The sequence below is a fragment of the Somniosus microcephalus genome, chromosome 13 (genome assembly GCF_052327205.1).
Source record: "Somniosus microcephalus isolate GS21.2 chromosome 13, FLI_Smic_1.0, whole genome shotgun sequence".
In the NCBI taxonomy this organism is placed as follows: Eukaryota; Metazoa; Chordata; class Chondrichthyes; order Squaliformes; family Somniosidae; genus Somniosus; species Somniosus microcephalus.
Window position 1 is genome coordinate 171,645,726 of NC_140999.1, and position 26,689 is coordinate 171,672,414.

General features: G+C 41.6%; 1 protein-coding gene across 1 annotated transcript in view; it reads right to left on the reverse strand.

Annotated features, from left to right (window-relative positions):
• emilin3b (elastin microfibril interfacer 3b) overlaps positions 1-25,556 on the reverse strand; it is a 45,530-nt gene extending 19,974 nt beyond the window's left edge. The window contains exons 1-5 of the mRNA XM_086005595.1: positions 24,982-25,556; positions 24,413-24,538; positions 18,610-18,773; positions 13,153-15,027; positions 2,940-2,975 (exon numbers count right to left, since the gene is read on the reverse strand). Coding sequence (XP_085861721.1) covers positions 2,940-2,975; positions 13,153-15,027; positions 18,610-18,773; positions 24,413-24,538; positions 24,982-25,157 — 2,377 coding nt within the window. The 5' untranslated portion in view covers positions 25,158-25,556. The remainder of the gene's footprint in view (positions 1-2,939; positions 2,976-13,152; positions 15,028-18,609; positions 18,774-24,412; positions 24,539-24,981) is intronic.
• Between the last annotated feature and the right edge of the window lie 1,133 nt (positions 25,557-26,689).

Sequence of the window (26,689 nt, forward strand, 5' to 3'; positions counted from 1 at the left end):
CGGCATATCCCTCACTCTACTTTTACCATCAAGTCAAGGGACCAACCCTGGTTCAATGAGGAGTGCAGAAGGGCATGCCAGGAGCAGCACCAGGTGTAACTAAAAATGAGGTGCCAACCTGGGAAAGCTGCAACACAGGACTACAAGCATGCTAAACAGCGGAAGTAGCATGCTATAGACAGAGCTAATAGATCCCACAATCAACAGATAAGATCAAAGCTCTGCAGTCCTGCCATATCCAATTGTGAATGGTAGTGGACAATTAAACAACTAACGGGAGGAGGAAGCTCCATGAATATCCCTATCCTCAATGATGGAGAAGCCCAGCACGCAAGTGCAAACGACAAGGCTAAAGCGTTTGCAATCATCTTCAGCCAAAAATGCAGAGTGGATGATCCATATTAGCCTCTTCCTAAGGTCCCCACTATCAAAGAAGCCAATCTTCAGCCAATTTGTTTCAGTCCATGTGTTATCAAGAAACGGCTGAGCGCACTGGATACAACAAAGGCTATGGGCCCCGACTACATCCCGGCTGTCGTGCTGAAGACTTGTGCTTTCTAGCCAAGCTGTTCCAGTATAGCTAAAACACTGGCATCTATCAGACAATGTGGAAAACTGCCCAGGTATGTCCTGTCCACAAAAGCAGGACAAATCCAATCCAGCCAATTACCGCCCCATCAGTCTACTTTCAATCATCAGCAAAGTGATGGAAGGTGTCATCGACTGTGCTATCAAGCAGCACTTACCAACAACCTTCTCACCGATGCTCAGTTTGTGTTCTGCCAGGAGCACTCTGCTACCGACCTCATTACAACCTTGGTCCAAACATGGACAAAAGAGCTGAATTCCAGAGGTGAGGTGAGAGAGACTGCCCTTGACATCAAGGCAGCATTTGACCGAGTGTGGCATCAAGGAGCCCAAGTAAAATTGAAGTCAATGGGAATCGGGGAAAACTCTCCACTGGCTGGAGTCATACCTAGCACAAAGGAAGATGGTTGTGGTTATTGGAGGTCAACCATCCCAGCCCCAGGAAAACACTGCAGGAATTCCTCAGGGTAGTGTCCTAGGCCCAACCATCTTTAGCTGCTTCATCAGTGACCTTCCCGCCCGCCCCCCCCCCCCCCGCCTCCCCATAATGTCAGAAGTGGGGATGTTCGCTGATGACTGCACAGTGTTCAGTGCCATTCGCAACTCCTCATAATGAAGCAGTCCATGCCCGCATGCAGCAAGACCTGGATGACATTCAGGCTTGGGCTGATAAGTGGCAAGTAACATTTGTGCCACACAAGTACCAGGCAATGACTATCTCCAACAAGTGAGAGTCTAATATTGACATTCAATGGCATTACCATTGCCGAATCCCCCACCATCAACATCCTGGGGGTAACCATTGACCAGAAACTTAACTGGACCATCCACATAAAAGAATGTGGCACCAAGAGCAGGTCAGAGGCTGGCCATCCTGTGGCGAGTGTCGCCCCTCCTTTTTCGCCAAAACCTTTCCACCATCTACAAGGCACAAGTCAGGAGTGTGATGGAATACTCTCCACTTGCCTGGATGAGTGCAGCTCCAACAACACTCAGGAAGCTCGACACCATCCAGGACAAAGCAGCCCACTTGATTGGCACCCCATCCACCACCTTAAACATTCACTCCCTCCACCACTGGTGCACGTGGCTGCAGTGTGTACCATCTACAAGATGCACTGCAGCAACTCGCCAAGGCTTCTTCGGCAGCACCTCCCAAACCCGTGACCTCTACCACCTAGAAGGACAAGGGCAGCGGGCACATGGGAACACCACCACCTGCAAGTTCCCCTCCAAGTTACACACCATCCTGACTTGGAAATACATCGCTGTTCCTTCATCGTTGCTGAGTCAAAATCCTGGAACTCCCTCCTTAACAGCACTGTGGGAGTACCTTCACCACACGGACTGCAGCAGTTCGAGAAGGCGGCTCACCACCACCTTCTCGAGGACAATTGGGGATGGGCAATAAATGCTGGCCTTGCCAGCAACGCCCACATTCCATGAACGAATTTTAAAAAAAGGACCAGGAAGGGCGGTTGGGTAGCCAGCAGTTTGGTGGGAATAGGGTCGATGGAGCAGGAGGTGGGTCTCATGGACAAAATGAGGTCAAAGGGGGAGAGGAGAGGGTCTAAAGGAGAGATTGGGGATAAATTAGGGAAAGATGTGAGTTCATGGCTAGGGCAGGGGAGAACCTTGGGGGAAGTGTGGCTTGGCTGGCTAAGAGAATCGAGGGAAGCGGCAGAGGCAGCTGAACGGATGGTCTCAATCTTTGTGACAAGAAGTCCACGAGTTCCTTGAAGTTGTTGGGAGGTGTGGGTGGAAGGGGCAGGGGAGAGGGGTTTAAGAAGACTGTTTGTAATGTAGAGAAGCCGGGGATTATCTTTGCATTCCAGGATGTTCCTGGAGTAGTGAGCGGTTTTGGCAGAGTAGAGCTGGATCCGACGGTGCGTTATGTGATTCCGCCAGGTCTGGCGATGAATGGCTAAACCAGTTGTCCGCCATAAACGTTCAAGTCTTTTTGGACTTAAGGGAGCGGAGATGGGGGCTGTACCAGGGGGAATGACCAGGATGAGAGAGAGTAAGGGTTTTACTGGGGATACGGGCATCAAAGGTGGAGATAAGGGTTTGATTGAGCAGATCGGTAGCTGCAGAAATGTCACGGTGAATGAAGGGCCAAAGGGTAGACAGTTGGGAATTTGAAAGTGCTGTGGGAAATTTACTCTGAAAATTAATAAAAACTGATAAGGAATGATTCTAAAATTTGGGAATTTATCTGCAAATGTGGAACCTTAATCTTTTATGATGGTTGCACTACCAGTATTTTTAATATTTAACAAAATACTGACTGGAAAATAATTGGTACCAGTAGTTTAAAAATATTTTTCTCATACTTTTATTCGCAATTTTACCTGATGATCCGGGAGGGCCTACGGGTCCTTGTAGACCTGAAATTCAAAATAACACAATTAGGTTTTGAAACTCTGCCATTGTATTTAAAGAGTTTGGAATTTAATTCCATTCATTTTTATATTGCCATTTTTCATTTAATAAGGAATTTTGCCTAGATGTGGAAGTAATTTCCTTCGACATAATATAAAAAGACGAATATTGAGAACTGTCATTGTCTAGCTATTGTACAAGTAAACTTTAATTACTGATTGTATGTGAAATTAAGTCAGTGTAGTGTGTGCATCTGTTTAATTGTTCGCCAGATAATGCAAAATATGTCACCTGGTGATCCCAGAAGTCCAGGTGAACCATCTGAACCAGGAACACCAGACAATCCAGGGGAAGCTGATAGATTTAGTTATGACATTATTTTTCCTTTAATAAAAAAATATTAATTTGCTACTGTAATCCAAAAGGAGGAATTAATCTTGCTAACTATCTGGAATTGAAACCCCCCCACTGAGGACCCTTATCCTAATGGGCATGACCTATTTTTATCACCAAGCTCCATGTGTATAGAATATGTGCTAGTTCTGCATCAATACCTGTATTGTTACTATCTCAGTTCTGTCTTTGGTATGTACTAACACTTGAAATAACACAGACTAACAAATGGTACCATTTGTTACAATCATCTCTGCATTTAACGGTACTAATTAATTGTGAGGTAATTACAATATTCATGATAAACAATTACCAGTAAACTACAGGACAAATTCAATCCAGCAGTTCTGATGAGATCCTAAAGAGGTTTGATCTGTTGTGTGAACAAAAGCAGAATCTCTGAGAATCCCTAAAATTAGACAACTACCTTAAATTCATTGCCAAGCACTTGATCTTTATAATAGATTTTTTGTTGCAAAAAGCCGCTTATTTGACAGCAGGTTTAATACGCGATGGACTGCGAAGTGTAATAAAGATGAAGAGTGAATTACTATGCTTTGTAATTCAATTAAAGGTTTCAGATGACATCACAAACTGTAAGATAAAGTGTTTTTTGTGGTTTGTGAACAATTAGTCCTCCAAGTGTCTCTCCCAAGTGTGTGCTTGTCTAATTTTAGACAGGAGTCATTTTTAAAAGAGCATCATTTTATGGCATTGTGTGACAAATATTCAGCTGGCACATTAAAGCACTATGATGCAGGGCCTCTAATATTACTGTTGATTGTGATATCTGCCAACTCAGAATAAGCAGTGACATGAATCAGTCATTCATGAAAGAAAGACTTATGAAATAATACTGAGCGGCCTACGGGTGGCGCCGTCCAGGGAGAGTATAAATACTCGGGCATGGGCCCAGCTTGCGCAGGAAATTCTTAACAGGAACTAGTGAAGGACACAACTAGACCGCCATGTTGTAAAACAGTTGATAAAAGCTTTGTTTAACGCTTAGACTAAGTGCCTAGTAGTTTTCTTATGTCAAGCAGCATACCATGAAAGGACCTATATTAAAACAGTTTACCTATTCAAAAACTGCAACCGCAGCTACTAAATCACATCTCTTTTAAATTTAGAACTCCAGTTTAACGCCGTCACATGTCAGGCCCTTGGCAAGTTCTTTAGTTACAAAACAGGTCCAAGTCTCACATTTCAGTTACAACACAGCAAAAAACTTGTAACACACTTCTTGGTATTCAGTTGCAACCAGTGATTGCAGTAGGATTATAGATGTTAAAATACCATTTACTATTGGCACCGTCTAAACACTGCTGCTGATACCAAAAGTCCCATTCCTGTCTTAAGCCTTCACTCTCCCTCCTCTCATCCTTGTCCCTCATCCAAAGTGGGATGCTTCACATTATTTTTGGAATTGAATAGTGAATATAATTGTTTCCTGTGGGTAGAATCATACTGTAGTTTTGTGCAGGCCCTAAATTACTGGGTGGCCTTTGTGTGACTGGCACCAGAAATTACACAATGGCCCTAATGCTAGTAAGTGGCTTTTGCTCACTTGAGTTGAGTTAAGGTTCTTTTAAGTATCAAAAGTATTTCAGCAATTTATTCTGTGGTCTCACTTTTTTAGGTTATAAGTTTTTGTAATTTTAGAGCTCAGCTTTAATATTCAGACAGACCTCATGCATTCAAAGGTTAGTTCTAAACATTAGGGGGTAGATCTTGGCCTGAGCACTGAAGTGTAAGTGCATGAACACGCAATGACTGCTCAGTACAATAGCAACTCTGAAGGTGGTATATAAGATGCTGGAAATTCCAAGTGTCTCAATATTAGTGTAATAAAGCTTCTATTGTTAGCGAGGAGAGAAATCTGAGCATGTGCACATAAGCAGGGTTGGCTGAATCTAAATCCACATTTTTAACATTAATTTTCATAGTACTGAATCACAGCTTTGAATTCAAATCACAATGGCCCGGAATTTGCGGTCGGGATGATGGTGAACTGGCAGTGTTCACCGTCATTCCGCCTTTGAAACTGACCACAACTTCGGGATTTGGCACAGGCGCATACGGAAATGCTGAAGCTGAGGTCTGTCAGTGACAGCTCCGAAACTGACCGCTGTGCACCCCCCCCCCCCCCCTCCCACAGAGCCGGCAATCTGTGTAATCAGCCAAATGAGGGAAACTGATTAAAACTTTGGCTCTTCCACAGTAAGTACGCTGTTAAATTCCTCACTAATAGTTAGACCCAAAGGGATTAGGTGTAACTGGGATTTTGACAGCGTTATTAATGCTAAACAAATGTTAAGGGCTTGGACAACTAATTTAAATTTTTTAGAGTGTGAAATTTGTCCATTTTAATTCATTTTTAATTTTATAGATACTTTTCAAAAAATGTTTTACATTTAAAAAAAAATTTTGTCCATCTTAATTTCAGGTTTGCCTTTTCCTCATGTGAGAGCCCCAATCTTTTTTTTGCTCTAACATTTTGAAAAACTTAGAATTTTAAGAGCTTACTCACTTCCTTGTTCGCTGTCTGTGAGAATTCTGCCTTTTGACTGGCTGCTTAGACAGCCTGTTGATGTCACAGCAGTGCACACAAACGGATCCCCACTAACGTCCGTGGATTTGAATTGAAGGTCAGAAAACCCCAAGTTCTCGCCACAGGGATCGCGTGATCCTTGTGTGAAGTGTACTTTGGGGCCAGCAGCGAACACCTTAGTTTCGCTGCTGACTGCAAATTCCGGGCCATTGTCATTGTCTTCGTCACGTAACTTGAGAGCTGCGGTTTCTGCGTCTAAAAACTTGAAACCGTAGGAGTCAGAAGGTTGTGGGTGCAAACCCTACTGCAGGACCTGAGCACATAATCTAGGCTGAAAATCAGTGCAGTATTGAGGGAGTAAATGCACTGTCAGAGTTGCTGTCTTTTAGACAAGATGGAAACCAAAGCCCCATCTGACTGTTAAAGAGGACATTAATAATCCTATGGCACTGTTCAAAGAAGAACAGGGAGTTCTGCTGTCCTGACCAACATTCCTCCCGCAACCAAAAAATATTAACTGGCCATTTATCCAATTTACTGTTTGGGGACCTTGCTGTGTGCAAATTGGCTGCATTGTTTAACTACAAAACAATAGTGACTACACATCAAACGTAATTAATTGGTTGTAAAGCATTTTGGGTGTCCTGAGGACATGAAAGCTGCCGTATAAATTCAAGTTCTTTTAATTGGATTGCGGCATTTGGTTGAAATGGAGCAAATTTGAAAACAAATAAATGTGAAGTAGCCCTGTTCAGAAAGAACTTTGGAACTTGTTCTGGGGACTTTGCCATATATTTCTACTGATCAGTGTAGTTGGACACTTATAAATAATAAAACGTTCTTTTAATCCTTACAAGCTAAACAGTGGTGCTATTCATTGCTTTTAATGGAGTCCCAGCTAGAACAGTTTAACAGCCAAGTTTTTATGTCACACTGACAAACCTCAATCTTCTCATTAAAACCATTTGAATTTGGTGAGACTGTGACATTGCAGATATACTGAAAATAGAGAACAATTTGCTTCCCAAAAGACTTATGAATGGAGACCAGGTGGCATTCGCAAGGCTAATTGTAACTTTTGAAATAAACTATATACACCAGAAAGCAATAAACCACATGTTTCAGGATTCAGTACAGTCGTGTCCTGCATCATAATTTGCTTTCAGATTAAAAATGCATTTTTATAAATTAATTGGATTTCCTGTGGAATGCCAATAATTGTTATTAAAAAAAACACATGATGTAATTACACCAAGTCTGCTTATCCACAAAATTGTCAACATGTTCGTCAAGCTGCATCTGTGGGTGTCATCTGTTGTAAATCATCCATCAGAATGATGAAAATCATCACAAACAGGCTACATAATAGACTCAAATTGCAATCATAATACAAACTTGTGAGACTATGAATTAGGTGATCTCAAACCAAGTCATCATTTCAAAATTAACATTGTTAATCAGAAAAAGATGTTCAAAGGCCTTGATGGCACATTGCTCATAGTACCCTGGTTCCATTCTACAGAACAGTTTTAAAAGTCTCCAATTTATCCCTTCTCCTTATGAAAGCTCGGACTTATGCTGGGGTATAATTCTACTGGCCGCAGCAACCCTCCTTTCCCAATTGATAGGTTCGCCATGTACCAGCTTAGAGGGTGAGCGTCAGCAACGTGACCATGGAGGGTATCACAGCGAGGTCTTCTCCTGACCTAACCCGACATCCACAGAGATGCACTTTCTAGCAAGATTACTGGGTGTCAATATGGAGTAGGAGCCCTGCCTGGTTTTCCTCTAGATCAGGGATACCAATTGTAGGGCCCCTACTGCCACCCTGGTTGAAACTCAGCGCAAATATTTCAGCTTCCTGATCCATATGGTTCAGTTCCACAACGGGTAGTACTGTACCTTGAATAATCTGAGCCTCGCGAGTTAATACTAAAGAATACGAGGGCAAAATATTTCTTCACCCCGCCCCCCCCCCCCATCGATCATCAATTAGTCAGTCGTCTTTATACATCTCGAGGGTACTTAATCAATAATCCATTTTCTAGCTATTTTCATAAAAGATTACTTTTCTAGTTGCAGTTTTGTCTTTACTACAAGGTGTGTTTTAAAATTTCACATTAAAGATTAATTGCTTGTAGTTGAACTATTGTCTGCTGTCATCTAAAAGAGGAAGCACAGCATTGAGGTATATTAAAAGCAGAAACAAAGTGGGCAGGCAGCCACACACATTTTGATGGGATCTGAGATCCGGTATTCATTTTAAATGGAAATTAAAGATTGGATTTTAAGATTGGTGGTCAAGACCACAAAGGAAACTTCTAAATCTCAGCCCAGTAGAAGCATCGTGTTACCTTATTGTTTCTTCAATATACAAATATCAAGTAACAGTTTATACAGTGCTGCAGACTGAAACACTAATAAAGCTTTAGAAATTAAAGGAATTTTTAGTGAAAAATGGCAGATCAAGTTTAGGGGTTTGCTAGATGATGAAAGTATGAAGGAGTTAGAACCATAAAAAGCAGCTCATTTACACGCACTTAAAACTGAATAATCGCTAGTGTTTTCGTCAATAATACTGACATGCTGAATATTCCTTCCCAATAATGCTTGACTCTTAAGTACTTTGCATTTGAAATAAGCAGATTGAACAATTTCCTGTTGCATTCTTTTTTTAAGCCTATTTGTGATGCCTTTGTACAATTTATATTGGAGAAAGAAGCATTTCCACTGCCAGCAACTGACAAATGGGGGGCATTGTGTCCCGAGGACTGCTCAATGATTGGAGTCATAAGGTGTAACTCAAAATGTAGCTCCTTTAGTTGGTGAGAACTGAAAAAATGCACTCACCTAGCCAAGGAAGCTTGAATGTCAAGCAGCCGTAAGATTTGAACTTGTTATAAATGCAAGTTCTGTTTTGCCTTTCTTTATCTTCCGGTTGAGTGTCAAACACTAAACCACTTCAGCTAGCAAGGTTAGTTCCTACCCCATCCCCATCCACAGCAGCAGCCCATATAGCAATATATTAACATAAATATTTTGTAGCCTAGCTAAGATTAACATTTATGAATATTAATTACCATCTTTCCCACTTGCAACTTTTTTGCATCAACTTGAAGGAAAATCTTTTAAGATTATGGCCTAGAAAATCGTCTCGGGTGGTGGCACAGAACTGGCAGTATCGGATTGGCCGCCTGTTATACGCACTGCTTGATATTCAGTTCCATTGACTGCCAAGCTGGATACATCTCTGCATTGGCTATGTGGAGGCTACCTTTTTCTCCTACAAGATGGTACAGTCCCCTTTAATTCTTTATCCTGCTGAAGTGTCTGTTTTGCTTTTTTGTTTGTTTGTAATATTGCTTTTATTCTGCAGAATTCTCCAATGTAACAACTTTTCCTATCTGTGGAACTGCCCAATACAACATACTGTACCACAGCTTCCCTCTGTATAACCCACATTCGCTTCCTTTCAGGAGTGTCTGGGGTTTCGGTCCTCCTAGGTTGAATAGGTTCATACCAAGGAGCCTCAGGTCATCATGTATAAAGTTTAAACCCATATTCCAGTTTAAACCCAGTTGGCGTGCGGCTAGCACAGGCTGCCTTGAAATTTGTGGTCGAGGAGGACCTCAAGGCGCACATCAGCTGCTGGTTTATAAGGAAATACGTGACGGAGAATCCAAGGCCTCAGTACAGGGAACGGATAGTGAACTGACAGCACAGATCATCGGTCCCCTTCACGTTGATTTGGAATAAATGTCTCCAACTTCGCATTATACAGAAAAAAACCGGAAAAAACCCCACCCTTTTATGTTTTAAATGATTTTGATCACACATTAAATGGATTATCATTTTCATACAGGAATGTATATGTGTCCACTAATGACACTGTAGTTGATGCATATAGCAGAGATGCATGTAAGAGGAAGCTGGTAAACATGCAAGGAAGAAAAGAATCGAAGGGTATGGATGGTGTTACATGAAGAGGGGCGGGAGGAAGCGCGTGTGGAGCATAAACACCGGCATAGACCTGTTGGGCCGAATTGGCCTGTTTCTATGCTGTACATTCTATGCAATTCCAATTAAGTTGCATATATCTTAAGTTGCTGATACAACAGATCTTGGTGTTCTGATTTCTGATACACCAATGAAGCAACAAACCACCAGGTCTTCCCTAACAACCAGGCCTTTCTAAACAACCAGGCCTTCAAAAGGGACAAACCATTGAGTAAGAAACATAAGTGCAAGTGAGATTGAGTTGCTTGTACTTTGAGGGCTTTGAAACTACATATGGCTCACGGGCCACGGTTAGGGTTTGGACACTGCTGAGAGTTGTTGAGTTTTTCTGTGTTTTCAGTGCTTACACAACAGCCTATTCAACATCAGGGTGCAGGTGTGAGGGTGGGGGTGGGAAATGTATGATACACTGTACTCAAGGTAGTACCAGAGGATCAGTGTGAAGCATCTCTGCTCCCTAACATGGTGATGGTCATTGTGTGGAGAACTGTCAATGTGTTGAAGCAACACTGTCTTCCACGCTTCCATTTGATAAAATATTTCAATAATTCTTCTTTCTTTTCCTTTTTTCCTGCTTGCTATATAGACGTGCACAACATACTACATACACCCTATAGTTTGTTCTAGCTTGTTACAACATTATAAAATTAGGAAAAACTTACCATGGCTATGCTATAAGAAGTGTTATCTAAATATGCTGTGAAAAAGCAATCAAATAGCAGTGGGCATGAACTAAGCTAGTGTGGTTTATGCGGGCCCAGCCTCTGTACTGATGGGCCACACTGCAGATTTTCAACAATGCCTATATGTGGGCAACAAATCGGCTCTGCTGGGAGATTTCAACTTCCCTATTTTTAGTGTGTTAGCGAGTTGACTATTTGAAGTTTGTGATATTTGGAATTGCTATAATTTTGTGTTTATAACCTATGACCTGTGTCAGCAAAATCCTGCCTATTCTTTAAATAATGTCTGTGTCAAAATATAATTGAATGCTTTTCTTGAAGTAAATGATGTGCGAGCTGGGGCTGCAGCATTTCTTTACTAATGAGCCATTAACTTTGCGCCATTTTATGTCTACAACAGAAATGAGAAATGTTCCTCCTTCTGTGAAGTAAATCACATTCCAAGGTTATTGAAGTGATTGGAGTCGCCTGTTGTTGTTGCTGCTTAAATAGTTCACGTACATTAAATTTAAATTTAGCTTGACATTTGCAGCCCAATAAAAAAAATAACAATTTGGTGTTTAATTTTACAATAACCCATGATTGCTGTCCAAATGATGAATTATAATTTAGCATTCAGTAATGGGATGTTGATGGTTTGTGCAGCAATTGCCTAATTTCAATAGTTTTAGGTAAGTCACTCGTACATGTTGTACTGAAGGCAATTGACAGTTCCAAATAGACACAAAACAATATTTGGATTTCTGTTCTTATGGACAGAAACTTTTATACATTGAGAAAGTTTGTTTCCCCCCCCCCCCCCCATGCAACCCCCCCTCCGAATATTAATTGTTTTGTCTTAACTTGAGATACTGGGACAATTTTCACTGGAGCAGAGAAGTCTAAGAGAAGTTTTAAGAGATGTTTAAAATTATGAAGGATTTTGAGAGTGGGGGGAAAAGTCTACTTCCTTTGGTTAGGGAGTCAGTGACCAGGAATAATCAATTTTAAATGTTAACGGAGAGTGAGGAGAGAGGTTAGGAGAAATGTCATTACACGGAGAGTTGTCAGGGTATGCCCCAGGGAGTAGTTGAGGCAAAGACCATTTGCATCTTTTAAGGGAAAAGTGCATAAACATTTGAACCAGAGAAAGATACGGGGCTATGGGGAGACAGCAGAGCAGTGGGATTTGTTTAGAACTGGTCTGGCAAACAGCCGGCACAGTCAAGATTGGCTGAACATCCTCTTTCTGCGCTGTAAAGGTCTACGTTTCTATGTTGTTTTAAGTAGGCGTGTGAATTTGGCAGACTAAAACTATCACACATCCCACATGTTTGCTTGTAAAAAGACCATACATGATATTACACACAGTTTATTCCTTTTCTTTCTTTCATTTGCTAAGTGTTGCACTAGTTTTTTTAAATACAATTTACCTAGACAATGCCACTAGATTGTAATGTAACATTTTCCTCTCAAATTCAGTTAAAATAAAAATGGTTCAATTTATGTGCCCAGTAATTTCACTGTCAAGAGAACTACACATGAAAATACAAACTGATGCCTAGACAATAGGTGCAGGAGCAGGGAACCTCACTCTACTTTGCTTTGGAGCTAGCTTGAGTCTTAACACCTTATCTATACAACACAAGTTTAGCGTTGGAACAAAGATTAACTGCTTCGCACCAATGCTAAACTTGCAGTGAAATTTTACCTTTAAAGTAACATTCCAGGATAAGGGTTCCACAATGCCTTTATCATTAAGCATTCATAAGAACATAACATAAGAAATAGGAGCAGGAGTAGGTCACATGGCCCCTTGAGCCTGCTCCGCCATTCAATAAAATCATGGCTGATCTTCTACCTCAACTCCACTTTCCTGCACTATCCCCATATCCCTTGATTCACTTAGTGTCCTAAAATCTATCGATCTCTGTCTTGAGTATACTCAATGTCTGAGCATCCACAGCCCTCTGGGGCAGAGAATTCCAAAGATTCACAACCCTCTGAGTGAAGAAATTTCTCCTCATCTCAGTCCTAAATGGCTGACTCCTTCTCCTGAGACTGTGAGCCATGGTTCTAGACTCTCATTCATAGCGGGAAAAGTCTCTCTCGCCAGCCGCCCACCACCCTCAGTTCAACTTTAAAAAAAAAGTTAAGATTTTGTTCTTAAAACTCATGTAAATTGTTATGTATTAGAAACCAAATTCTTATAAGTGGATTTAAGGCCGCAGTCTAGTTACAGGATTCGACGGACGATCAAACAAACTGAATTTCACCTTTGCGATTTATGATCCTGTCTAAACCCTATTCTCTAGATTACTGCCGTATAATTGATTGACAGCATCAATGCTGTGTGCAATGAATAATTGTCTCGATGTTTTTCACTGCATTGTGCACTCTTATTTCATAATAAAGACAGTAAGAATATTGGGATGTAACTGGATTTGTTCCAAATTCCTAAAAAGGACTATATGAGGTTTTTGAATTGGATATTCTAAATCCGATTTGTAAATTTTGTATTAATAGCTGTGGTGAAGGTACAGCATTCATGATGCTTACCATCTAATGTTCGATCTCCAATGCCTGTAATCCTGGTATTGCATTCACGGACTGAATCTTTCAGACCAATGATGTCTTGACTGTGTATCACAAGGGTTCCATTCATTTGGTCTAAGTAACTCCACAGATCACCGGCATGATTATCCAAACCATCCTTAATATAATCCAGGCTGTTTGATACTGCACTGAGTTTACTGCACAGACTCTCCATCCCAGCTACCCGTCTGTCAACTTGCGACACTTCCTTCTGGATATCTTGAGCATTGTGCTTGCAGTTGTGGAGGTCTGTCATTATCCTATGGTTAATTCGTTGCAGATCGCCTTTGAGTTCATGGACACGCTTGTCATTAAACATGAGCTGGGAACCTTGGCTGTTCACGATCTGTTGGATCAGATGGACTTCATCTGTCATTTTGCGCTCATGTTCATCCCAGGTTGAATTGGCAAATGCAAACTCATCAGCATATTTGCTGACAGAATCTTTAATCCCTTTTAGTGTTCTGTTAACAGAGTTGATGTTGATCTTTAGTAAAGTAATTTCTCCCTGCACTGCACTGGATTCTTCTTCCTCTTTAATTTTTCTATGTATTTCAAACATAGAGTAGTTAAGTTTATTGAGGAGACCAGCGTTCTTATCTAGTTTTGTCACAATCTCTTGGCAGTTTTTCTGGCAATCATCAATATCTGTTCTGAGAGTTTCAATATCACCAATAATTGAGGTACAACCTGCAGTACACAGATTCTCCAAAGCTATTAGTCTTCCCTCCAAATTATCTAGACCTTCATTAGTTTGCTTTTTAATAGTGGCAAGCTCTGTTTCCAGCATTGGGATTACTTCTCCCTCTAGGTTGGCAGGTACAGTTACATTGCTTAACTCCTCAACGATAATGCTAACCCGGCCCTCGATGTCCTTTAGCTTATCGTGCAGGAGAGTCTTCATACCATCCAGCTCAGTACCAAGATGTCCCTTCATGTTGTTTTCTATGGTCAGACAATTTTCTTCCAAGTTCCTCTCCGTTGCATTGATTTTAGCCTCAATGTCGTCCAGCCTACTATCATAAACATTTTCTACATGAATAGTGGAGAATTGTGGCTGTTCACTCTCAAACCGGGTTGTTAATGACCTTTGATAGTCTGAGATTTCTTTAAGGTTCTGTTCCAGGGCATTCATTTTTTTTGTCAGGTACTTAACAGCGTCACAGCAATGTTCAGTTACTGCCAATCCATCAATTTGAGTTTGTAAGTTATTAATCTCCCTTTTTAGATCAGATTCTTTCCCATCTATTGTTTCTTGAAGTCTTTGGTTTATGTTCTTCTGCTCCTCACACTGCTGTTGGACCAGGTTTACCTTATAATCACAGACAGTTTGTACATCTGTGAATTTGTTTTCAAAGCCATCTAGTAGGTCTGCTCTGAACTTGGTGAGCTTGTTATCTATGTAACTATCTAGGAAATCCACAGTTGCCAAAGGTGAAGGTGGTCTACTAGCCTCCAGAAGTTGCCTGAGTTGGCCATCGTGGCCAATCACCATCCCATGAACTTCATCAAGCAAGTCACTCTTTGTTTTCAAGACATCCTTAACCTCCGTCACTTTGGCTACCAAGTCTCCCATTGCTGGTGGGTATGCTGGTTCTCCTTTACCTAAGTTTTCCAGGCCATCAGTTATATATCCAAAGCCTACTGCAGCATCTGGGTATTTTAGATTATTCAGCAATGATACAATCATTTTATTGGTGTCTTCCTGAATTGATAGCCTGAGACTGTCACTGATCCCACTCACCATGGATTGGAGTCTCTCAAATGATTGGGAAAAACGTCGCATTTCATCTTCCAAACGGTCTATTCGTTCTCCATATATATCCGGAGCTTTGGGACCTAGGAAGGACAAATATTGCAAAATTAATGGATTATACAAATAAAGTCTAAATTGGGATCAAAATGTTATCAAATAATTGTATCTCTATTTCATATTCACTCTTGGTAGAGTCATTCATACAAGGACCTGTGGTTTATATGCCATGTTCCATAAAGGTCAGGTCCTGTACTCTAAACCAAGCTAAGTGACATAAATGAAGAATACTTTTGTAAGTATTGAGGTTATTTCCCATGGTGTTGATCACAAATGATCTGGAAGACAATTATGATGAGCTGCTAACCTGGCCTGTCCTTTTAAGGCCACTATTGAGCCAAGAAGGGATCCAAGGAGGTCCTGAGGTCAGTCAATTACTGTTGAGGAAAGTTTTTAGATTGCCAGGTGCTTGTACATTTTCAGCTCTGAGTCAGAAAAGAAAAGTCCTTTTTTCCCCCCTCTTTCTTTATATTTTTGACACTTTAAAGTGTGATGTCTGGCCTCAAAAACTTTTATATAAATAGATACTCCAGGGTAAGACAGTAAATGAGTTGGGACCTTCTATAATAACAGAATCAAATCAGAAAGTATCTGTTTCACACAGCTGTTTTTACAAAAAAATCCCAAGTATTCCTTGGAACGGCTTAACCTGGCAGTAGAGAACATCCTTTTTACATTCTAAACTTATAATCGGACATTAGAACTTTTAGTTCTGATTATTTGTTTGGACACGGAAATTAAACCATGGAGTTGGATAATCTGGCAATGGAGTTGGATAATCTGGCAATGGAATTGTAAAAGTCTTCTTGTTACTGCAGGGCAGATTCTTCCACAAATGAGTTTACACACATGGCCTTCACAGCTTTGAACTTTTGGGTGGCTTGTGTGCAGTGCTTAATGCTTCATAATTGTGAGATGCCTGCATTACCATAACAAAACTACAAGTAAAAACATTTTTCTATAAAAGATGTGGTGGTTAAAAGTTTTAACCTGGAAAGAACCAAGGGGGTGAAATTACTCTTGGGCAGCAGTGCGAAATGGGCGATAGCGAATTGGCACTCTGCCTGTTTTACATGCCACCCGTTTGCTTTTCGATTGACTTGGAAAAGTAATGTGTAAAATGGGCTGCCGATTCGCTATTGTGCATTCTGCGTGACCGCCCAAGACCAATGTTACCCCTCAAATTTCCACTATCCCGTCCAAAATGCATTTAAGTGCTACACCACAAAAATCGAATAGAATCAGAGTGTTTCATCTGCAACATTTTTTTTGAGGGGGAAACTGCTGAAGAGTTCTGGAGACGTTGACGAATAGTCAAGTACGGCTATTCATTCTTAATGTTCTCGCCAATGAAAGCAGAACTGACCACACTTTTTGTCTTATTGGATTCGTTATTTAGTGCATAATGTGGAGTTTCCTGCGCTGCACATAATGGCCCGGAGTTTCCTTAAAATTTGCAGAAACAACGGCGTAAATATGGCGTACATGCTGATTTGCAGTGCAAAAGGTCGAGGATATTTGGGCCTGTGGCTCAAGCATGCTTTTTACGCTGTTACGAGTTTCCTCGATCTTTTGCACTGAATCAACAGAACCTCTGCCGAAACCCTCTGCCGCTCTTCAATGCTGCTCTGCCCCATCACGCAAAAGATCGAAGAATCCAAGTTTCCTGCATCTATGCCAGTTCTGAATGGTCTGTAAATTTATGCCTAAAATTTTAGGAGCAGCAGGACCTAAAGTCATATTTCTTGCGTTTAATTAATTTTTAAATCATTTTTTAAAAATTTCTCATCACTGAGGCCTGCACTGTATTTCTGAATGCATTTTTACGGCATCAGAATGAGTTACTTGAAAAGCTTTCACGATTATATTTTCTTAGACATGCTAATTAATGTGCCTAATGTACATAAAGGATGGCTTGATGACTACAAATTTTAATTTTCATGCATAAAGGACTTCAAGAACGAATATATATAGCGCAAGTTACGCACTTTCCTCAAGCCCCAATTAACGCGGATTGCCGTTTGGTTTATGCCGTTTTTTTACATTCCATCGTATTCTAAATGAGATTCTCAGGAAATTTCACAAGTGAATTTTAGCATAGATTTTGGCCGAACTTGCCGTTACACCATTGTAGGAAATTCCAGGCCAAAGTTTCAGTGAATGCTCCCATTAGAGAGTACGTATCCCATCCTGTGGATACTAGAGCTGCAGAACTTGGGGTTCTGAGTCTGGAATTATCCACCACTGAGCAATCAACATTGAAAAGAGCCCTTTTCAAACCTTCAAGCCCCAAAAAATTTAAATTAACAAGTAAGATATATAAATAGAAAGTGTGTAGCCAGAGCCAATTAGACTGGATTGTCCATAGTTGTAGTTTGGACACTCCTGAATTGAAGAACCAAATCTCAGTTGCTTACTTTATATGTTTACAAGGTTGTCTTGCTTTAAGAGTGCTGCATTGTCGGAGGGGCAGCACTGAGGGAACGCTGCATTGTCGGAGGGGCAGCACTGAGGGAACGCTGCATTGTCGGAGGGGCAGCCCTGAGGGAATGCGGCATTGTCGGAGGGGCAGCACTGAGGGAGTGTTGCATTGTCGGAGGGGCAGCACTGAGGGAGTGCTGCATTGTCAGAGGGGCAGTACTGAGGGAACGCTGCATTGTTGGAGGGGCAGCACTGAGGGAACGCTGCATTGTCGGAGGGGCAGCACTGAGGGAACGCTGCATTGTCGGAGGGGCAGCACTGAGGGAACGCTGCATTGTCGGAGGGGCAGCACTGAGGGAATGCTGCATTGTCGGAGGGGCAGTACTGAGGGAGTGCTGCAATGTCGGAGGGGCAGTACTGAGGGAGTGCTGCACTGTCGGAGGGGCAGTACTGAGGGAGTGTTGTATTGTCGGAGGGGCAGTACTGAGGGAGTGCTGCACTGTCGGAGGGGCAGTACTGAGGGAATGCTGCACTGTCGGAGGGGCAGTACTGAGGGAACGCTGCACTGTCGGAGGGGCAGTACTGAGGGAACGCTGCACTGTCGGAGGGGCAGTACTGAGAGAGTGCTGCACTGTCGGAGGGGCAGTACTGAGGGACCGTTGCACTGTTGGAGGGGCCATCCTTCGGATGAGACGTTAAACCGAGGGTCCAGACTGCCCTCTTAGGTGGACGTAAAAGATCCCACAGCCACTACTGAAAGAAGAGCAGGGGAGTTCTTCCCGGTGTCCTGGGCTAATATTTATCCCTCAACCAACATGACTAAAAAAATTATCTGGCTATTTATCTCATTGCTGTTTGTGGGATCTTGCTGTGCGCAAGTTGGCTGTCTCATCATCTACATTACAACAGTGACAACACTTCAAAAGTACTTCATTGGTTGTAAAGTGCTTTGAGAGATCCCGAGGTCATGAAAGGCGCTGTATAAATGGGAGTCCTTCTGCATAAATGAGAGTACTTTAAGATTATTGCAAATTAATGAAAAAATGTTACTTCACAGTATGAAAAGATCAGATTGTTCCGACACCGTACAAGTTTCAAGTAGCCTCAGAATCCAAACATATATATATAAAGCACTATACCTCTTATCAAACACAGAGACAAAAATCCCTGATGACATTAAAACTTACCATAATAACCTTTTCTGGGTCCAGGGTGTGATGGTACAAGTTCAGGCAGTCCTGTAGGACCTTCCTGGCACGCATCACCAGAATATCCTGGACAACATCTCCATTCTAACTCTGTAACAGTCTTGTATCCAATTTTATATTTAGGTTTGAAAAAGGTCCGATACCTGTGTGAAGAAATGATTATTTTTCAATCAATAAACAGTTATTTACAGTTTGAAAGTTAAGAAAAATCGTTAAACAAACCATACACTTTTCAATATGACAGTCGTTTATAATGGTGTGACACCAAGCATAAAAGTAACTTGATCCTGATTTCTTAATTCAGTCATTTACTGCGTAGGTTTACCAGAATGATACCCGGACTCCCAAGGGTTAAGTTACGAGGAGAGATTACACAAATTAGGGTTGTATTCCCTAGAATTTAGAAGGTTAAGGGGTGATCTGATCGAAGTTTTCAGGATATTAAGAGGAACAGATAGGGTAGATAGAGAGAAAATATTTCCGCTGGTTGGGGATTCTAGGACGGGGGGCAGTCTAACAATTAGAGCCAGACCTTTCAGGAGTGAAATTAGGAAACACTTCTACACACAAAGGGTGGTAGAAGTTTGGAACTCTCTTCCACAAACCGCAGTTGATGCTAGATCAATTGCTGATTTTAAATCGGAGATTGCTAGCTTTTTGTTAACCAAAGGTATTAAGGGATATGGGCCAAAGGCGGGTAGACGGAGTTAGGTTGCAGATCAGTCATGATCTCGTTGAATGGCGTAACAGGCTCGAAGGGCTGAATGGCCTCCTCCTGTTCCCATGTTCCTACTGTTTACTTTGAATTTTCAACAGTACAAAGCTTTACTGGCTGAGGCAAGGCTGTAGATATGCAAGATGTCACAGTACTTTTTCTTTCTTTCTGGCACCTGGGCTTGATAGAATCTAGGTTAAGATGAAGGTTTCTTTTTCTTGAGTATATTCAAGGCTGAGATCGATAGAATTTTGGACTCTAGGGGAATCGAGGGATATGGAGATCGGGCAGGAAAGTGGAGTTGAGTTTGAAGATCAGCCATGATCTTATTGAATGGCGGAGCAGGCTCGAAGGGGCCGTATGGCCTACTCCTGCTCCTAATTCTTATGTTCTTATGAGAGTTTGGAGCCAAATTGAATGTGGTCTCAATGGAACATATACTAAGAGCTATTCCTGGGTTCAAATTCGCAGGTTGCGTTCTTTAATTCAATCAGCCCACTATCCTCAATACCCTAGTACCATAAAGATAGAGCTAATTATTAGCACTGAATCACCCTTTTTGCTACTCTTTAAGCTGCTGCCTTGTTGTTTTTCATGTTTTTTTTTTGTTGCAGTTTTCAAAATTAACTACCTGGATTCATATTGTAACAAAGCACGTTGTTGCTGACGTACAGAAGGAAGTGATTGGTTGAGGCCCTTTCACTTGCAAGAGTATCTTGGGCCCGAGTGTCCTTAATCAGCTTTGAACATAACTCCGGATTTTCAAATGATGTTATTAAATCTAAATTAAATGACAGCTGGGAAGTAGATTTCAGCATTCGATTGAGGTTCAAAGTCATACAGGCTGCTCAGCTGTCTGCAAATTGATTCCAACAACTAAAAATAGCCCGTTAAATCCAGCAGTATGTTTTTCATTAAAATTAAGCATATACCGTGCTTGTCACAGAACACAGCAAAGAGAACAGATGAGAGCCAGGTTATGTTACAACACTGGACCTGCACCTGACTTTCCATGTTACTTCTGACTGAGTACCTTCTATTTAATATTTAGTCAAAATCAAAATTGATTGTTTTAACCTTCATAATAGTGTGTAGTCTGATATTTATGTAATGCATATTTGCATGTCGAAACATTGTTCTTAATACAATAGATCTGTGCCACTCTTTTAGTAATCATTTCAACTTCAATCATAGATGACAAAAGATATTTTGAGTTATTTTTCCTGCAGTTAGAGATTTAGCAGTAAGTGATTCTGTTGATGTGACACATTTACAAGATGTACTAATATTGTACTTTTTATAATGGTATATTTTATGATGGTGAGACTTTGCATTGAATAACAGTGGTTGAATCTGTAGGTGTTTTGAAGCTAAGGTAGTCTAGCTTTTTGTACAGGTATATGATTCACATTGTTAAATATACTATCTCACCCTCAGATAGTTTTACAATTCAATCAAATCTCATGTTTTCATTTCAACTCATTTGTAAGTGAAACCACAGTAAGAAAGAATTTGCATTTGTGTAGTGCCTTTCACATCCCCATGATATCACAATGCACTTTGCGCTTCAAAAGTAATTTGTTAGTTGTAATCATATATGAAAATACAGCAGTCAATTTGTGCAAATTGTCAGTAAATCAATGACCTGTTAACCAGTTTTTGGTAGTGTTGGTTGAGGGAGGAATGACCTTAAAATAACTCTGCTCTTTTTCAAATACTGTCCTGGGACCTTTTCCGTCCATCTGAACAGGCAGACAGGACCATCCTTTAACTCAGCACCTTCTCAGCATTGCCTTGAAGGGACAGCCTAACTTCAGTAATAGCTAGTGTCTGGAATAGCTGATTTTTTTTTCTGGAATAATTCTTTGAAGTTAATTGACCCATTGGTAAAATCTTTGGGAAGATTTGTTAAGACCCATAATTGTGGACTGAAGTGAGTAATTACTTTGGATGCTCCTGTGGTGATGTTAAGGTTCAAAGTGACCCAATTTCTTGGAAAGGTTACCAACAGTCTAATGCTGTGGTCACTGACGTAAGAAAACGACTAGGCACTTGGTCTGAGCATTAAACAAGGCTTTAATCAACTGTTTTTCAACATGGAGATCTAGTTGTGTCCTTCACTAGTTCCTGTTAAAGAATGTCCTGCACAAGCTGGGCCCATGCCCGAGTATTTATACTCTCCCTGGACAGCGCCACCAGCAGGCCGCCCAGTATTATTACATAAGTCATTTTCACATGAATGACAAGATTCATGTCAGTCACTAATCTGCTCAGATTATTTTTTTGTTGAAGACAGAATGGAGTCGTAATGCACTCTTGTTGCTATGATAATCCAAACATTCCAAGTCAGCCAGTAGTTTGAGTAAAAGAGGCAATAAAATCAGAACTGCTGACAATTTGATATCTCTTCACAATGATCAGTCTACACTTAACTGATGTAGGGCTGAATTATAATCATTTCCCCTTGTCTGGTTATCAGTCAGAGAAGCCTGCTTCTGATGTCCTATTGTTTTCTTTCAGTTTATATTATCTCTCTGCTAGCTCCAGCTCATATGCCAACTTTAGGCAAGAAGGCTGGTGAATGACCTGCTCCCAGGCCTCCACCGGTGCTGTGCCAAGAAAGAAATGACTTATCACTGGATTTTCCCTTCACTCTATCAAGAGCGCAAATTCTACTCGCTACTCGAGATGTAAAAATATTCCATTCCTTATTTAATCAGATTTAAAGATATTTAACTTCAGATAATCTTTCATTTTGGCAGCAAAGAGTGATCCAAGAAACACACAGTTTGTGTAGTTACGCAATTGACCACTCCTCTCTGCTGCCAGTTGCTGCATTAACTGGAATCCGGGTGGTCAGCAGAGTAACTGCACCAAGCACACATTACCAATAATCAACTTCTGCTCCAAAAAAAATGAACTGCAAAAATAAAATGTGAATGGTAGTATAAGGCACAAAGTTTTTTTCCCCATAAGCAGGCTTCCCTGGCTGATACCAAGACATGGTAAAATGATTATAAGCTACTATAACCTTGATTGATACCATCGCCATGGTAGACGCTATTCTTTGGTATGAACAGAAATATGAAATTACTCCTATTAAGACGCATGTTACTGCATTGTTGATGGCATCTGACATGACTAATTCTTTGTTTGCATTATTGTTTAAGTCAGAAAAACCTTTGAACTAGACAACACATTGTACAAATTTCTGCTGCAGCAGATGTAACATCTGCAGCACAACTTTCACTGGTAGCTAACCTGCTTTTGAACAGCAGCTGCCCTTCATTCTTTGGGGTTCCTGGGAGCATCTGCTCTGAGTTTTTGGAAGATGCTGTTCTAGTAACAAAACCTGGTCAAAACGATGACCTAATATGAAACAGCTTCCCAAACACACATTTGTTTCTGATGCTGTGTATTTAATTCAGCGATTGCCCTGATACCTGGCAGATCTTCCATTGCTTTGCTCCTGGTACCAGTCTAAGGTCTCCAGCATAAGCACGACTGTTGCCCTTCAACTGGAAATTGTGTCATTGACCGATTGGAAGGACACCAATACGTTGACAATGTCACCATACTGGTGTCCTTCATTACTTAAAAATATGCACGTGAAGATAATAGCTCCCTCTTGTGTCAAGCCATAGAATCTTGCAGCATGGCAGGAGGCCATTCGGCCCACTATGCCTGTGCCAGCTCTTTGAAAGAGCCATCCAATTAGTCCCACTCTCCTCCCTTCCTTTCCCCATAGCCCTGCAATTTTTTTCCTTTTCAAGTATATATCCAATTCCCTTTTGACAGTTACTACTGAATCTGCTTCCACCACCCTTTCAGGCAGTGCATTCCAGAACGTAACACAAAAGCTGCATTAAAAAATCCTCTTCATCGCCCCTCTGATTCTTTTGACAATTATCTTAAATCTGTGTCCTCTGGTTACCGACCCACCCACCAGTGGAAACAATTTCTCCTTATTTAGTCTAAAGAAAACCCCTCGCAATTTTGAACATTTTACAAAATCTCCCCTTAACTGCTCTGAGGAGAACAATCCCAGCTTCTCTCATCTCTCTGCCATGTATCCAATTAAAGAACACCATTAGAAAACTCCACCTTATTCAATGAAAAGAATGTTTTGACTGTAGCAGATTTAAATGATTCTGTGCCAAGTTGCACCATTTACTCTTTCGGGTTCGGTCTTGAGTGGGGCCTTTGTTAAATTCAATCTGTAAGATGCTACCAGTTGAATTTAATGACATTTAAATAGGGTAATTGTGGTACTAAATCATATTAATGTCATGAAATCCGCCAATGAAAAATATCTGGCATCTTTTGTGAGTTGGTTGCTGGACATTCGGACGCGTGATGGTCCGTTCCTTGCCACTAGAGGGCACAACAGCGCCACTGTTCAGAAAGTTCCTCTCCGTTTACTCGATTATAACCCTAAGCAGCGCAGTTTCTCGGTTCAAGAATCTTATTTCAGTTTATTTTTGTCAGTTTAGGGCAACTATCTCAAATGTGTATATCAAGGTAAGTAAACATTTCGGTTATTTAAAATAGTTCAATGTATTAATTTCCCCAGAATGTGAAAACACTGAATAATATTAAGCCAGGAACATTCAACCATCAAGTTTTAATCAGCTCAACCCACTCGGGCGCAATCTCCCATTGAACGCGGCACAAAAGCATTTATTTAAAGCTTGTGCACATGAAGCCATCCTAGATTTATTTTTAAACCATGAAAATCACTTGTGAATGAGGGTTTAAAGGAGACGTGCACTTAAAAAGTCAGCCAATATGCAATCGTTCCCCTCCCCATATTAATGATTTGACCTGGATTAAAACATGTCCCTTATTTCCGGATGGATGGAGGGTCCCGTCAAAATAAATCTGCATAGTACATTAAACTGTGACAGGGTCTTGAAAAGTCTATTGTGTTCAGGACAGCGCTAGACTGAAAACAAATATACAGAAACCCCAGCTGTGTAATTGCAAATTAGCTGTCTATTTCCTCCAGGGCTCCTCCTGTGTTACTTCGTGATGTGTGGGTGCAGCGTTTGAGGTGCTGAGACTTACATGACCACTCCCGGACACTTCAGCTGGCCCCAAGCACACTGGTGATACTCGGCTTTCACATATGTGTCTGTGCCGTCTTGCATCGTGCAAGTGATATTCTTTTTCACAATATAGGCACAATAGTTCCTAGAAAAAAAAATCAGAAGTACTTTTTTTAAAAACACTGGCCCATTTACAGGAGCAAGGCTGCATTTAACTGGGTGCCAGTTAAACGTTGTACCTATGCAGAAACTAAATTCCCATTAACAAATCGAATATATAACGATGACCGAATGAGGTTTTGTCATAAGCAAATCCAGTGCATTTATTTCTCGAAAAGGTGTGCAAAATGTCGATCCTTAAGTGTTTTTTTTAAAATCAAGAACTATTTTTACTGGACATAACGCTTTGCCCGTTTTCAGAGAAGCTGGGAAAAAATCATAAGCACATTTGTCTTAACGTTTTCGTCGCGTTTAGTTTTGCAAAGTACACACGCATTTAAAGTGGTACCAGATATGCGGAGGCTTAAAATTGCAGACGGTTTGAATAAGAATTGTGGTTTGTTTCTGAGCAAATTAAAAGTAACTCACTTGTGCCGCCCGGTCACTCGTCCTGCTCCTTTCAGACTGGGACTTGATCCTGAGGTAAAGAGGTTATATCGGTAAGGAGCGTAAAAATTGCCCTTCGCATCGATGAGCGTGAGGATGGTCAGCACCAAGAGACCAGATAGCAGCACAGGGGCAGAGCCCGGGCTGCTCTCCAACATGGTGACAGCTTTTTTGCTGTTCCTCCAAGTGATCTCAAACCCCCTTTTCTTGCCTGACCCGAGAAGGTGCAAAGCGGCAGGTCCCTGGGTGCAGAAAAAAACACGTTCAGTGAAAGTGACCGTCCACCAAAAACCTCAGTGTCACTGAAAAAAGGGAGGGGGGTAAAAAAAAAATAATAGTCTTCTTTCCCCCCCCTGGTGAGATGCAACACGCCAGATCAGAGCTGAGATGTGGGAGGCTGGTGGTCAAGAGGCGATTGATGAGCCATTGGCTCTGGCTCTATATGTCACCGCTGATCGCCTCTACCTCCACCTCCACCACCAGCCGACTCCTGCAAGTGGGCGTCTCGCTGACATTAGCATATCACCAATCAATCCCCCCCCCCCTGCACCAAACAGCGGCGCTGCCAATGAGGGAGCAGCCACCCTCTCCCTCCTCCTCCTCCTCCTCCTCCCATCCACAGACACCAAACCCTCGCTCGCCAGCAGCACTCACTACCGTTCGGGCACAAGCCAATCTCTTGATCTTCTTCTAATCACATATTCATTTCAAGCACTGCTCCCGATTTCAAAGGGGGGGGGGGGGAAACCGCCTTCGTTTTCACCTCCGTCTTGTTGCACAGACTGCACCGCCCTCTCTGCAAGCCTGCGACTCCCTCGGCTGCAGTGCAAAAACCTTCTTATTAACGGGCGATTATTAAAGGGAGGGAAACCGCAGGCAAACGTGTTTGCAGAAATATAATCCCACTGAGCAAAACAGTCCAAAGTTTTTGCCAAAAAAAAATCCCAGTCTGCCCCCACGAACCAATAGGCATCACTCAAGATATTTGTGAAGATGTTACTGCGGGCTGATTTTTTTTTCATGCAACGAGATCTCCCCGGCTGTGTGTTTTATTTATATTGAATGACCTTGGTTGTAGATTTTCTGGTGAGAGAGAGAGAGTGAAAAAAAGGAAGCTGGAAAGTGATTTTCTTTTACGCGGGGTTTGATGTCACGCCAGCAGTCGTGGATTGTAAAAATAAAATGTCATTGACGAGTTGGGAGTGCAGCGGTTCGGGAGGGGACTGTGCACCGAGAGCGGACAGGTCAGAGAGTCTGCCCAGTCACAGTGTCACTGAGCGGCTCCCCGCTGACAGCCAGAACACAGAGGTGGTCAAGTCCCCAGTCCGCACCGCCGCTCCAGTTATGGTGCAGACTGGAACCTCAGAGTTAATGCAAAATAAAATGATTGGGGCTTCAATGTGGAAGGGAAGGGGCATGAATTGCCCCCCACCTTTAAAGCCCCAGGCTATACTCAGGATGTGAATTAAAAAAAACTTTGGGGCTATTGGAATACACAATTATGTGACATGTTCCTCTGCTTGTCCCAATTACAATCTGCAACCTGCTTTCGCAGAGTCACTGCCTTAATCCCTGGTTACAATCCCCGACTGTGAACAAGGTCGGATTTGTTTTATGTTTTATTATCTTCTAAAATGGGGCGAGGGTGCAATGAATGAATTCCACCCCTCCACTTTCAGCAACACAAGCT